The sequence below is a fragment of the Xiphophorus couchianus genome, chromosome 17, assembly GCF_001444195.1.
Source record: "Xiphophorus couchianus chromosome 17, X_couchianus-1.0, whole genome shotgun sequence".
Lineage (NCBI taxonomy): Eukaryota > Metazoa > Chordata > Actinopteri > Cyprinodontiformes > Poeciliidae > Xiphophorus > Xiphophorus couchianus.
The window spans coordinates 15015721-15028557 of NC_040244.1; the positions used below are offsets into that span (position 1 = coordinate 15015721).

Sequence of the window (12837 nt, forward strand, 5' to 3'; positions counted from 1 at the left end):
CCGCTGCCGCCTGGATTCTTGTGCGTAAATGCGCACAGCCGAACCAGAACTTTGCGCTCCCTCAGGCGGACCCAGGCTCACCTCGTCGGCCGGCTGGTGATTCCCTCACGCCCGGTTTCCCGCCGACCCGTGTCCGCTCCGAGCCAGAGTTCCGGGTGCCCCATGAGGCTGGAGGCCGCAGCCAGGATGGACGTGTTCAGGAAGCTGTGGAGGGCCAGGAAACTGATCGTGGTGGTGTTCATCCCGCTGTCGCTGCTGCCGCTGCCGCTGGTCCACCCCACCAGCGTGAGTACGGCTCGGTACACCACTTTACCCTCAAAAGCATCCAAACATGTGGGGCTTTTCAAAATAAAAGCGTGCGTTTGCATATCGTCGCCTTCCTAAAATAGTGGCCTAAGGCATTTTGTGCCAAAAGTGTTTATTAATTAAATTGTTTGTGTTTTTTTTTTGGCCTAAAACATCTTCTGGAAAGGGAAAAAATGGTGATTTAAATTAGGAAGGTGACCATAAGTGGATGAACGTCTAATATATACACCGAATGACTGATCAGAATTAGTAACATGAGAATATTAAAGTTGAGGAATGTAACATTTAGCAAATTCCTGTGGAATTAAGTTTAAGCTGGTTTAGGTTATTAAATCTCAATAAATCCATAATCTAGGATTTGATAACTACCTGCTGCTGCCTGTGTGTGTTCCTCCTGGTGGCTGGACATGGCTCCACAGTCCTGATGGGAGCTCCGTTTCTGTGAGTGTGTGTGTGTGTGTGTGTGTGTGTGAGTGAGAGAGAGAGAGAAAGAGAATCAATCAAAAGGCACACTGTCCCTCTGTTTGTCCTGCGCTGTCCCACTCCTCAGCTGATGAGTTTTGTGTGTGTGTGTGTGTTGAGGGGAGACATCGCCACATGGTGATGAGATGGAGATCAGTTCTGAGCAAAAACTTGAGCTTATTTAGGCAAATATTTGCCTTTTCTTCTTTTTAAATAAAGAAGAATTCTTGTTAAAAATTCCTGACAGATTTTCAGACTTTGTTCCAGAAGAGATGGATCTGGTTTGGTTAAAAATGGGTCGATTCAGTAAGGAGTTCTGACTGATGCTGACTCCTACTGCAGACCGTTTGGAACAGAAAAACTCCTCGCTGTCATGAAAGTCGTTTATCTGAAACGATGAGAAATTCAATCAAAGGGAATTTCTGATAACATTAACCAGCTTCCAGAGTTTAGACAAACTTTTCCATACATTACTGCACTGTGTTAGAACTGGGCTGTGTTATTGGATTTGAACTGGACTTTGTTGAGGAAATGTTGTATGTAGCTCTGGGTCGTTTATATGTAGATCTGATGTTGATGCTTATAAAAAGACAGTTATTTAATCTATCTGTTAGAAATGGCCTTTATTGTTCCACAGAAGAGAAACTCAAGAGATTTTATGACAAAAATGACAAATATGTTTTCCTGAAAACACAGTCAAGAATTTCTTTATTTCAAAATAGATTTGTTGATGAATTTTGTTTTCAGCAACAAAAGCATCCATCCATCCATCCATCCATCCAATAGAAAGCAATTATTTCATCCTGTACTTTTGAGCAGGACATAAATAAATATACATTTATATATGCGATTAAAATTGAAATTAATTTCCATGACTATTTTATTGAATTATAATTTAGGAACTTTAAGAATATTTTGCGCAACTATATTTCCAAATTTCGTCAAATGATCACGTCACTGCCGGCTGTCCATGATGGAGTTCATGTCAAACCGGTTTTAATTAGAACAACTTAAAGTCCAAGTATGGAGTAAATCTGAATTAATTGAAAAGCAGGAATGAGAAGGCGAACTGAAAAAAATCTCAAAATGCACAAAGGATTGTCACAGTTTGTGGTGTTCATGATGCACATTCGGTTGTAGGGTTGATATATTTCGGCTTTCATGCTGTAGTTCAGCTAGTTATGCGGATCCAGATGCAGTTGCATAAAAAAAAAATCTTACTGGAAGTAAACCAACAGCTGCATTAAGTTAGCATAGTTATTGCAGATACTGCATTTTATATAAAATATGACTTTATATTTCTGTATGAAATGTATTTTACTTATCTTGCTGCACAGATGATCTAAAATGAAGTCAAGACAGACTATCTAGATTAAAAAGAAAATGTTGCCATGGCGACAACGACTGGGTTTGACTACGTTTTCAGTTGTTTGTCTTCTCGCCTTGTCCGGATGGGTCATGCCCCCCAAATATTTTCTGGCTTTTTGGTTTAAAATGTTAGAACTCTGTCGTAATAATTACACGTAAAGTTCACTGTTTAAAAAAAAAACAAACAAACAAAAAAAATAACTGCTCATCACTTCCTGCTGCTCAAACTGGAAAAATGTCAAAATAATCTGCCAAAGCACTGAGCATGTGGTCAAACATGTTCCCAGTTTTTTTGTCTTTGAAATAATTTGGCATAAATAGCATCTATGGCTGGTTATGAAGAATCCCGATGTCACTCAGTGAGTAACAGAAACCTTTGCAGATTTTTATTCCCTTCTTCTCATCCACTGTCTGCAGGGTTTTACCCCAGAAAACCTGCTAAGCCCAGTGGTTATGGTCAAGTGAAGCCTGGTGACCCGCCAGGCTTAGAATACACCGAGGGAAACCCTGGACTGTGCATGTTCCACGTTGGCCATGTTTTACACAGCTGCCTGCTGGTGTTGCATGTTTGGAGTCTTTCCCATTTTGAAGAGTGTAGTAGCTTTAATTAAATTAGAGAGTAAAGCAACATTTGAAAATATGGTTTATTGATAATTTTAAGGGACTGCTGAAGTTAAAAACAGTTTCTTCTTAATATAAGATTTTTCTCCCCTCGTTAGATGAAAGTACTCTTTTTTTTTTTTTTTTTTTTTTTACAGTGAGATTCTGCTGGTGAGAGTAGATGAGTCCACATTAAGGCTTTTTACAGTTTAAGGGATCTACTATACAGCAGGTGTCCTGGTTGTCGAACTTTATTGCCCAACGTCCATGTTGTTACGTCAGCGGCGTTGGATGCTTGGCTCGAGTGACGGCTGCAGGCTGTGGCCATTAAAGCACAAAGTTGAAAAAAACCCCAACAACTTCATCACAAAGGGGGATGGGGGAGAAACAATCCACGCAATTAAGTTACATAATCAACCCACCTCCATGCTGGATTTTGGCCCCCACGTGGCTTCGTTACGACAGCGGGGACCTCAGACTGCGTCAGGAATGCGACAGTGGTTCAGAACGATCCTTCCTCTGTGTGTGTGTGTGCGCGCACGTGTGTGTGGGTGTGAGTGTGTGTGTTTGGAGTGGTACTGTGTCCAGCTGCAGAAGAACAGAACATCTATAGGATGCAGACAGGGCAGGTCAAAGAGACACAGAATCAAAGAACAAGCACTTGATGCTCGATTTTTGTGTCATCAGATGTTAGAAATTAGTTGTGGCCTGCTTAACTTTAATGTAATCCTATATTTAAAGTTAAATAAAGATAGGGATGATGTATATTTCTCATAGAATAGGATGATTCTATGAGAAATCGAGTCATCCTATTCTATACCAATAATTCTCAACACATTATTGGTGTTGAGAAAATGACTCGAAACAAGACTTTTAGCAGAATTTTTTGTAAAACAAAGTCCAATTTATTTAATTTAATTTAATTTTTTGTTTTCATAAATAAGTTCTGTAAATCCGTTATTAGTGTAAAAATAGTGCAGTACAGGCTTCACCACTCTAAATGTCGCAATTCGTGGGTTTGTACAACCTGACTGGTCCAAATGCCAACACGGCATTGCTAACATTCCCTTCTTTGTTTTCTGAAACATACAAATGAGATGTTGTAGATTTCAAATTGTTGTTTTACTTTTCTGTTTTCACTGTAGAATAAACCCATTCGAGCATGGTCTAAGTATTTCGGGTTGTAAGGCAAAACAGAACAAATTCAGTCCATTTTAAAAACGGCAACTTCAGCGTTTGTAGCTTCTAACGTTAGCCGTTGCAGTATCGTCACAGTTTTTATATATCATTCCTGTCTTTTCTGCCATTCTGTCACTTACTCTTTTAAATAATAGTTTTGCATGATCAAAAACTCTGCCACACAAACCATTTTAAAAGCAGTAGAGTCTTCTCCAACGCCTTTTCAAGCCTAGCGAGGTTGGCTAACCTAGCCTAGCCGTCGCCTTCCTGCTCAGTTCCGCTCGGTTCTCATCTCTCTTTAGCGCTCCATCAGGGATTTCTCCGGCTAAATTTCAACTGGGTCAGAAGGATAAGTTGTAAACAGTGATGTCAATTTTTCATATTGTTTTAGAATTGTAGTCTGCCTGAATAGTGTCGCAGTTTGGTAATGGCAGTGGAGGAAGTGAATGAAGCCATTCAGTCCGCGTTGGCCACGCTTCCAAATACGGAGAAGTCAAATTTGGAGCGAGAGGGATGCTGAAGACATTTTATTGCTGATTAAGATGTTTTTGCCCTACTCCCCACAGTGTGGCTTACAGCACACACCAATTCCAGTGAGCCTCATTAAGCTAGCGCATTGAAATCGTTTAAAACTTCATGGTCCTCATTTTGCGTTTAAATGTATTTAATTGTCACCTAAATGTTGATATCTGCTCGACACATGTACAGTACATTCCGCACGAAAAAGCAAATAAGTATTTATGTCCTGCGTGGCTCGTTTCATTTTAGCCCATATTCTGATAGACTCTGGGGGGGGCAATGTATGGCAAATGTAGAACTCTGTGCAACATGTTTAGAAGTTAAAAAAAAAAAAGTTAATAAAAAAACATAGCTGTTAGTAGTAACATGGTGTGGTGGTCTTTATGGGAAGATGCCTGTCTTTGTGAACTTCCACCAATAGAAGCTGTTGCTCGTCTGCCATGTTTTTCCGCACAGAACCATCCGGGTGTTTGCAAAGTTTCAGAGGTGTGCGGTGTGGTCAGCATAAATCAGGTTTAATAGTACTGTAAAAAAAAATGTCCCACAAATTCTTTTAAAGAAGAGGAAAATATGTATATGTTTTTTAAAAAATCCAGAATGGTGTTGATTCCCTAAATTAGGGTCTTCAGTTTGGTGTAACACCAGGAAAGCATTTGTGTGGATTATCGGCATGTCTGCGCTCTCTCTGCTTTCTCAGCTATAGGACTAAAAATGTGAAAATATCAGACTGGATGGCTCCAGTATTTCATTAAACAAAGGAAGCTACCCTGATGTAGTATAACCTCCACTACTTTTTATCTCAAAAGTCCAGTCTCAGTGATATCTTAAGTGTTTGGCCTTTCAACGTGAGCTTGCCTGCTATCTTTTGTCAGGCGTCTTCTTATCTGGTTTTGCACACAGACTGAAACAGTGTATCCTCGATTTCATCACTCGCAGGCCTTTAAACCAATGTGTGTTTTCCTTTGTTCCTATTTCCTCATCAGCCGACTGTCATTCAGTTGGCTGATGAGATAATCAATGGGATGTTCACATGGGAATAGTTTGGTTTGATGTAGTTTTCGGAGAACACCCTCCACCCTTTTCAAGGTTATAGGTTGCATTCCAAAGAAACAGTTTTTGTTAGCAGGGAAACCATTTATAGCTACTTTCTGTCTGCCGTGTTGAAAAGTGTGTTCAACGTGAGGAAGCTAGAGGATTTCATGGAAGATGAAATCTCGTCTTGTCTTTGAAATACATCCCTATTGATGCTCTTCCTTTTTGAAAAGGACATGTATATCGGGATCAGAGTTGTGGAATTTTAAGCTACAAATCATGTCCTGTCTGAAAAGTTTGCTTTAAGGAAAATTGTATTGATGCATTTATCTTTTATCTTCGTAGGACTAAGAATTTTAAGTTGAAAGCGACTTTCTATTCGTTGGCCGGTATCTAACCTTTACTGTAATCAGACTTTATACTGAGATGTGTCAGGACACTAAAGCAGATCAACTAAATGATAATAGAAGATCGTAGATCAGTAATCGGGGCCAATAATCAATTATCAGTGACTGCTAATCAACCTCCTGTGTCTGTTTCCATTTTCTATGTGTTTTTGTGTGTGTGTGGCATCTTTCCTTTCTTCTTTGAACATTTCTTCCTGATTCACGTGTCAAGACTCGGAACAAAAGAGAGGAGCGCTGCCAAAAACAAAGTCTTTGTAAGTCTGGGCTGCGTTTAGAAGTGATTTACAGTTTAGTTGCACATTTGCGTGCGAGGACGCTTCTGAGCTCCAATCTCCTTGTTTTGTTTTCAGCTAATTTTTTTTCTAACGCCCGGAGATCATCTGAGCTCTTTTAAGGCTAAAAGTCGACAGGAGAGATTTTAGATTCCTGAACTCTGCAGACGGCTCGGAGATGGATCGATAATCATTTTGTCAGAATATTTCTTAGGTTGACCACACTTGCAGTCCTGGTTGATATTTGTGAAGAGGAACAACATAATATACATTTTTAGCAATAAAATCTGAAAAGTGTGGTGTTTGTTTGTGTTTAGCCCCTTTATTGTAATACCTTAAAATAAACTACAGTGTAAAAAAGAAACAGAAAAAAAGTTGTTTTTTAGGGTTGGAAACAAGTTTATGACACTTTTTAGCTGTTTGTTTCTTAAAACCATGTTCCATTTTCCTTCCAGTTTATAACCACATGGTACTCTAGAACCTAAAATCCTAATAAAATGCTTTTAAGTGTGTCGGTAAGAAGAAATGTGAAGGGATGTGAATAAGTATGGATTTGGTTTCAGACGATCTTTCAGAAATTAAAAATGTTGTGAACTGTAACGATGTTTTAAAAAAAATTTATTTAGCGTATAAATGAATGAAGCGAAGAACGGCGAAAGAAACCTCCGCCCAACTTTGGCTAATTTCCCAAACATTAACGGTCAGATTACAGCCATTTTTAACAGCTAATCGGGCTTACCAGATGTTTTTAACACTTTTCATAATTACTTAAAAAGAACAGAACTCTCTGATAATGGGTGGTTGTTGAAAAGCTCCCTGAAATCTCAGAACAAGCTCACATTATCCTAATCCTTGACGGTGGTGACGGTTAAAGCTAAGTCTGTGCGGGGCTAATGCCGCATGCGGAAGGAAGCACACTGTGTCACCGCGCCGCCCGGCTCAGAGAAAGTTTGAAGTGAAACACGAGGAAATCTAAAGGAAGCCAGACCGACTGCAGCCCTGGTTATGGTGGGTTTTGAAAATGCTGTAAAGGAAGTGGCTGTTTGCCATCTGGACGGTCGGTTGGAGCCCTACAGTCGGTCAGGCGTGTAAAAATGCTTTGGATGTAAGAGTGATTGATGCTTCCTTTGCAGTCTGAATGTCTGGAATTTGAGTTTATTATTTTCTAGATCTAGAACATGAAAATAAATAAAGCAAAGTGTGGAAAGAGAGCTTAGTGCATGAAAATTTAATTTTTTAAAGCTTCATTTCAATACCCTTTGTCTAAGAGTTATGTTCCTTCCTTATCTACTTTCCATGAGTCTTTCCTCCTTCCTTTTGTCCTTTAGTATACAAGTTACTTCTTTGTGCTCTTCCTCCAGTTCTCTCTTCCTTACTTCTTTTCGTCATTCCTTCCTTTCTTTCTGGTCGTTCATTCTTCTCCTTCCTAAGTTGTTTAAAATCTTCCTGGTCCTTCATTTTTTTTGTCCTTTTTTGATTTCTTTCCACTTTTATTGTCTTTCCTTTCTACCTCCATCTTTTTTATTTCTTCCTTTTGCCATTTTTTCACCTTGTGGTCTTTCTACCTGTCTTTCCTCAAAGTTTTATGTTTTGCTTCGAGGTTGTTGTTGTTGTTTTTAGTCCATTTACATTTTTCAGTTAGGTGTTTATAGAAGTTGATTATGTAGCACCAGAACAGCCTAAATAGTGAAGCAGACCTTGCAGGATGGTGTTCCCCAGGGAACATGGTTGGGAAACAATATCTTAGTACCGTCTGTGAATTTGTCTGTGACTGAAGGGAACTGCTGTGCATTCGCTTTGTTCCACTTCAGCTCCCCTAACAGAGGCCTGAAACTTTCTGCGTAGTATTGTTGGACTGTAGCCTTCTGGACAGAGAGCTCAGAGGTCACTCCTGGGTTCTGCTGATGCCATTCTCCCAGTTTGGGCTCCAGTGACAGAGTCTTTGATATTCTCAAGCTTCTCATGTACCTTGTTTATGATGATGTCTTTGCTTTGGATCACTATGTCTAACATTACTACCCTCTTTAAATTGGGCACTCCCTCAACACCCAATAGATTATTGCTTTGATCAGGAAGTCTTAGCCACTACCATTCTCAGCCACTCTTGGTGAAGTCCACAACTTTCACTGTGGCGGCTCCAGCCGATGCTCATGCAGGTCTGGTCCTCCTTTCCAGCCACCTGGTTATGAAGTTCCCTTGACCCTTTGTCTGACAGCACCTTACTTATCCTGCTTTTAAGTCCTGGATTGTCTCAGTTGCGTCTTTGTGTGGTGTGGATTTGTGGGCTTACTGGTGTGGTAGATTTTGATCTCTGTTCTGTGCTGAGTCTTTGTAAGCTGGACAGGCAGGTCTTGTCATTGTCAGCAATGTGCCATAAAAGGCATATCTTCACTAACAGTTGCTCTCAGACATCTTCCTGCAGTACATTAGTTCATTACCATCTCTTTTTGTGTACTCTGGGATCTTTGTACTTGATGGAGGCTGAGACACTCGTCAGTCCCTAACTACAGTCTTGGGGTGCTAGACGTAGGGTCAAACCCTAAAGGCATTGGAGGCTTTATTGTCTTGATGTCAGTGACTCAATTCTTCTAGCTTGACCTGGCTGTTACGCTGCCAGGGTCTTTCATGATAGATGTCTTTGATGGATTTTGGCTACCTGTCTTACTGCCACACTGCCCCAGGGCAGCTATGACTACTGTCCAGTAGCTCACCACCATCAGCATGAATGTGTGAATGACTGTACTGTGACATGCTTTGGGGTCCTCTAGGCTTGATGAAGCATTATGCGAGTACAGGCCAGTTACCATTTACTCTCTGTAGGTACTTGGTTGTAGAAAATCTCTTAGTGAGGTTTGCCCTTAGCGTTCCAAGGCTGTATGTATTAAAGACCTGTAGTGTTGGAAAGGACAGGAACTGAAGCTTGGCGATGATCAAGGAACAACAGCAGATAATTCTTGCCAATTGGTGCATCCCAAAGCGAACCCAGACCATAACGAGTCTACTACCATGCTTCTGTATGTCACAGATTGGAAATATCACTTGGAAATATCTTTTTTTGATCCTCACCTAACATGTCGAGCAATAGCGTGATCTTACACCTAGATTTCTGCACTGAAGTTTTCAAAAGTTGTCTTGTTCCTAACAGGTGATTTATGCTGTGATTTTTTTCGGAGTCAGTGTTTAGAGAAGGTGTAAGATTGAAACTGGTCTGGACATGCCCCACGCCTGAGTCCGGTAGCTAATTCCTCCTCCCCTGAGTTTATTAATTTAAGATTAACTGACCCACATCAAGATATTAGACTCAACGCTTCTTTTACATAAAATTTCCAGCTTACAAAGCATGTGACTGCCCATGTTTAACACTAAATACTAAATATAGCATTTACTTCAGATGTTATTCATTTAATGAAGAACAACTGTCTTCTGCAAGATCGATGAGAGTAATTAGTAATCCTGGCGTCTTAAAAATATGAGACTTGGAGTCAGTTTTTAGGGCTGAAGAGCCTGCTAACATCCATGCTAATGTTTCAACCCAGTGCTAGCCTATGAGAAGCCTGCATGTTGGCATCTGTAATATTAGAATGAAATAATAATTTAAAATAATCTACAGCTTGGATGAGGAACTCTAATTTCTCCACTCTTCTTATTGCTTAACATTACAATAACTGCTGTTTCTACATTCTACGTGGATCTAATGGATTGTTTTCTGGTTCACAGGAAGCTTGCTGTGCGTATGTGTTGATGGTGACAGCAGTCTACTGGGTGTCGGAGGCCGTCCCCCTGGGGGCCGCTGCCCTGGTCCCGGCATTCCTCTATCCTCTCTTTGGCGTTCTCAAGTCCAGCGAGGTGAGGCTAAAGATCCTCTCTCTCCCCCCCCCCCCCCCCCCCCCACCACACACACACACACACACACACACAACCAGCTGGAGCTTCTTTTCTCTCAGGCTTTTGTGGAAAGGAAAATGTCAACCCTCAGTCTTCCAGAGCTCTCAGTTCTTAACATTCAGCTTAAAACAAAATACATAAGTTCACACAATGAGTTTTTTGGCAGATATTTCCATTGTGGGCGGGCCAGTAAAACTGCAGGCTGGAGTGACGGGGGGGGGGGAGAAAGGAAGGAAGGAAGGAAACTGACACTAGGATGGAAGAAGGGACTTCAGGAAGAAAGGGAGGACACAAGGAAGGAAGAACATGACCAACATCACTAGAAATTAAGGAACCACACTTTGAAGGACTGAAGCACTTTATGAAGAACTCTAGGTAGAAGGGCTTTAGGAAGGAAGGAAAGACGATATGAAGGACACTAGAAAGCAAGGAAGAACACTAGGAAGGAGGAAAGGAAGGACGCTAAGGGAGAAGGAAAGAAGAGCACTTCCTTCTTTTACTGCCTATTTTACTAGGCAGTTAAATATATAGTTGACTTCCTGAAGAAGAGAATTTGGGAAGGAAGGAAAGGCAATATGAAAGACAGTAGGAGGAAAGGAGTGACTTTAGGAAGTGAAGAACTCTAGGAAGCATGTAAGAAGAACAGGAGGGAAGGTAGGACACTAGGAAGGAAGGAAGGATGGACAATAGGAAGAGAGTTAAGACACTTGAACGGAAGAGAGGTATCACACAATTAAGAAATTTATTGATTTGATATGAATGTGCAGCTGTTTGGTTTTTCCAGTGTTCTTAATGAAACCAGATCAGAAAGAATTTTGGTGAAAGGTTTTTCTATCTTCCAACAATTCAGTGCATTTACATGCACTGATAGAATTTTCTTTTTCATATTTATCTATCTGACTTAGAGTCTATCATACTAACTAACTAACTAACTAACTAACTAACCCTAATTAGTTACATAAACACGGGACAAATAGTGAAAGATGATCATATTAGTTGTTCTCATACCAACTTTCCTTTGCTCTTCACAATCCTCATTAGCCGAACATAAACTTTGATCCGAACGCCTCGTGTGGCCGGGCTGGCTCTTCTCCAAGCGGTGAAAAATCTGCAACACTGTAATCTCTTTCAAGTATTTTCTAAAAATATGCCAGCAGAGATTTATGCAACATTTCAAGTCTGTTATTGTCCTCTACGTTTGAGCTTTACCTCCTGTTAGCTGCAGCTGATGGGAGTAGCATTAGCGGAAACCTTGACCTCGTTGTTGGAGGTTTCTACGGTTTAGAGAGCCGTATTAAAAGTACAGCGAGAACAAGGAGAGAATATATTATAATCCTTTCTGACCGTTTACAATTCTTTTGTTCTGTTTCAATTGGATTCTTGCTTCACTTTTTCAGTGTACATCAGTCCTATTAGTTTAATGTTAATTCAAAATTGGGTAGATTCTCTCTTTTGCCATATTGCAGCCACGTCAATATTAAGCTAACCAGTATAGCTGGGCAAATCAATACGAAGGGACAAAATGGAACCAAAATACCATTAAATCATAATTAAATATACCATGAAATAAATAGGTGTTTAATGAAGTTATTTAATAGGCGACATTTTTACGTCATTAAATTGTTAAAATGCATATAAGTAATTAAATATATAGTTAATTATTTTATGGTTCCTATTCTTGCTGCATCAACATGAAATCACCATCTGTCGAACTCGCTCATTTACATCGAGAGGCGGGGCTGTGGGAGGGGCTATGGCCATCATCCGGACTATATGGCGGATAAAGTAGAACAATTCATTGTAAAACTGGTGGATATATTTAATATATTCTCAAATAAATTGTTTAAATATTTAAAGAAAGTCTGTGAATTTAATTCAACTTTATTTTTTCATTTTATGGTACATTTAATTAATTATGTATTTTTTTAAACTTAGTTCATTTCGTCCCTTTTTGGAAATCATTTACAATTGTTAGAGGTTTTTTTTTATCTATATTGCAGCTTATCTCTGTAGTAACTTTCCTAATTAAATTAAACTTAACACAAAAAGTAAATCTTATCCCATCAGAAAGCCGTTAATTTCCCTCTAGCGAGAGGCTGTATATGTTCTTTAAGTTTGTTGTGGCAGCAATATCAGTACGAAGGACTTAAAGATGCTAAAAAACTAAACTAAACAAAAACAAAGTTATTTCTGATTTGGGTACGACTGTGGAACATCTGGAGGATTTTTGTGAAGAATTAAACAACAAAAGTGTTTTCAGTCAGAGGCTTCTTCCAAACCGCTGTAATACTGTGTGCTGCAGAAAATCCTTCTTACAATAACATTTAATTCCCCTCTGAGATGAATGCAGTCTTTTTGAATTTGAATTTTATTGAAATTGTGCCAGATTAGTAAAATAAATATGTATACTTGCCAGATCCTCTCTGCGAGTACAAGACTCATTCTGCTCTTGATCTGGCCTCAGATTGATTTATTTTTGGTTTTTGCATTGTTTTTGATTTGTTTCTTTTTGTCCTTTTCTCATCTAGAAACCACTTCATGTTAGTATTTCTAATGGAGTTCTTAGCAGAGCGCTGTTTCACCTCCAACTTTCATAGGATAAACATCACCATTGTGAAAGCAGAACTTTAGCTTTTTATCTGTATTTCAAGTTATCAGAAACATAAACCAGTTTAAGATGTTTAGCCATAAATGTGCCTCCTCAAACACTGTTTTATGATAGCTAATCAAGAGCAGTTGGTCTTTTTGTCTCCCCACTGTTAACATTCAGCTCTTTAGCTGAGGTAAATACTTTGGCTGCAGGAGTT

The 12837-nt window shown here is 39.6% G+C and overlaps 2 protein-coding genes across 6 annotated transcripts in view; one reads left to right on the plus strand and one right to left on the minus strand.

Annotated features, from left to right (window-relative positions):
- Nucleotides 1–754, minus strand: part of LOC114161052 (sushi domain-containing protein 3) — a 55963-nt gene extending 55209 nt beyond the window's left edge. For 2 of the 4 annotated variants that reach the window (XM_028044106.1, XM_028044103.1), the window contains exon 1: nt 82–185. The gene's annotated coding sequence lies outside the window, so the exon portion shown is untranslated. Of the gene's footprint in view, nt 1–81; nt 186–675 lie in introns of those variants that run through there. The other 2 variants (XM_028044105.1, XM_028044104.1) reach the window with 2 other exon arrangements.
- The window catches only part of slc13a4 (solute carrier family 13 member 4), a 39695-nt gene that overhangs the window by 9574 nt on the left and 17284 nt on the right, over nt 1–12837 (plus strand). Inside the window, exons 1-2 of one of the 2 annotated variants that reach the window (XM_028044079.1) lie at nt 133–285; nt 9863–9991. In XM_028044079.1, the coding sequence (XP_027899880.1) occupies nt 163–285; nt 9863–9991 (252 nt within the window). In that variant the 5' untranslated portion in view covers nt 133–162. Of the gene's footprint in view, nt 1–132; nt 286–9862; nt 9992–12837 lie in introns of those variants that run through there. The other variant, XM_028044080.1, reaches the window with a different exon arrangement.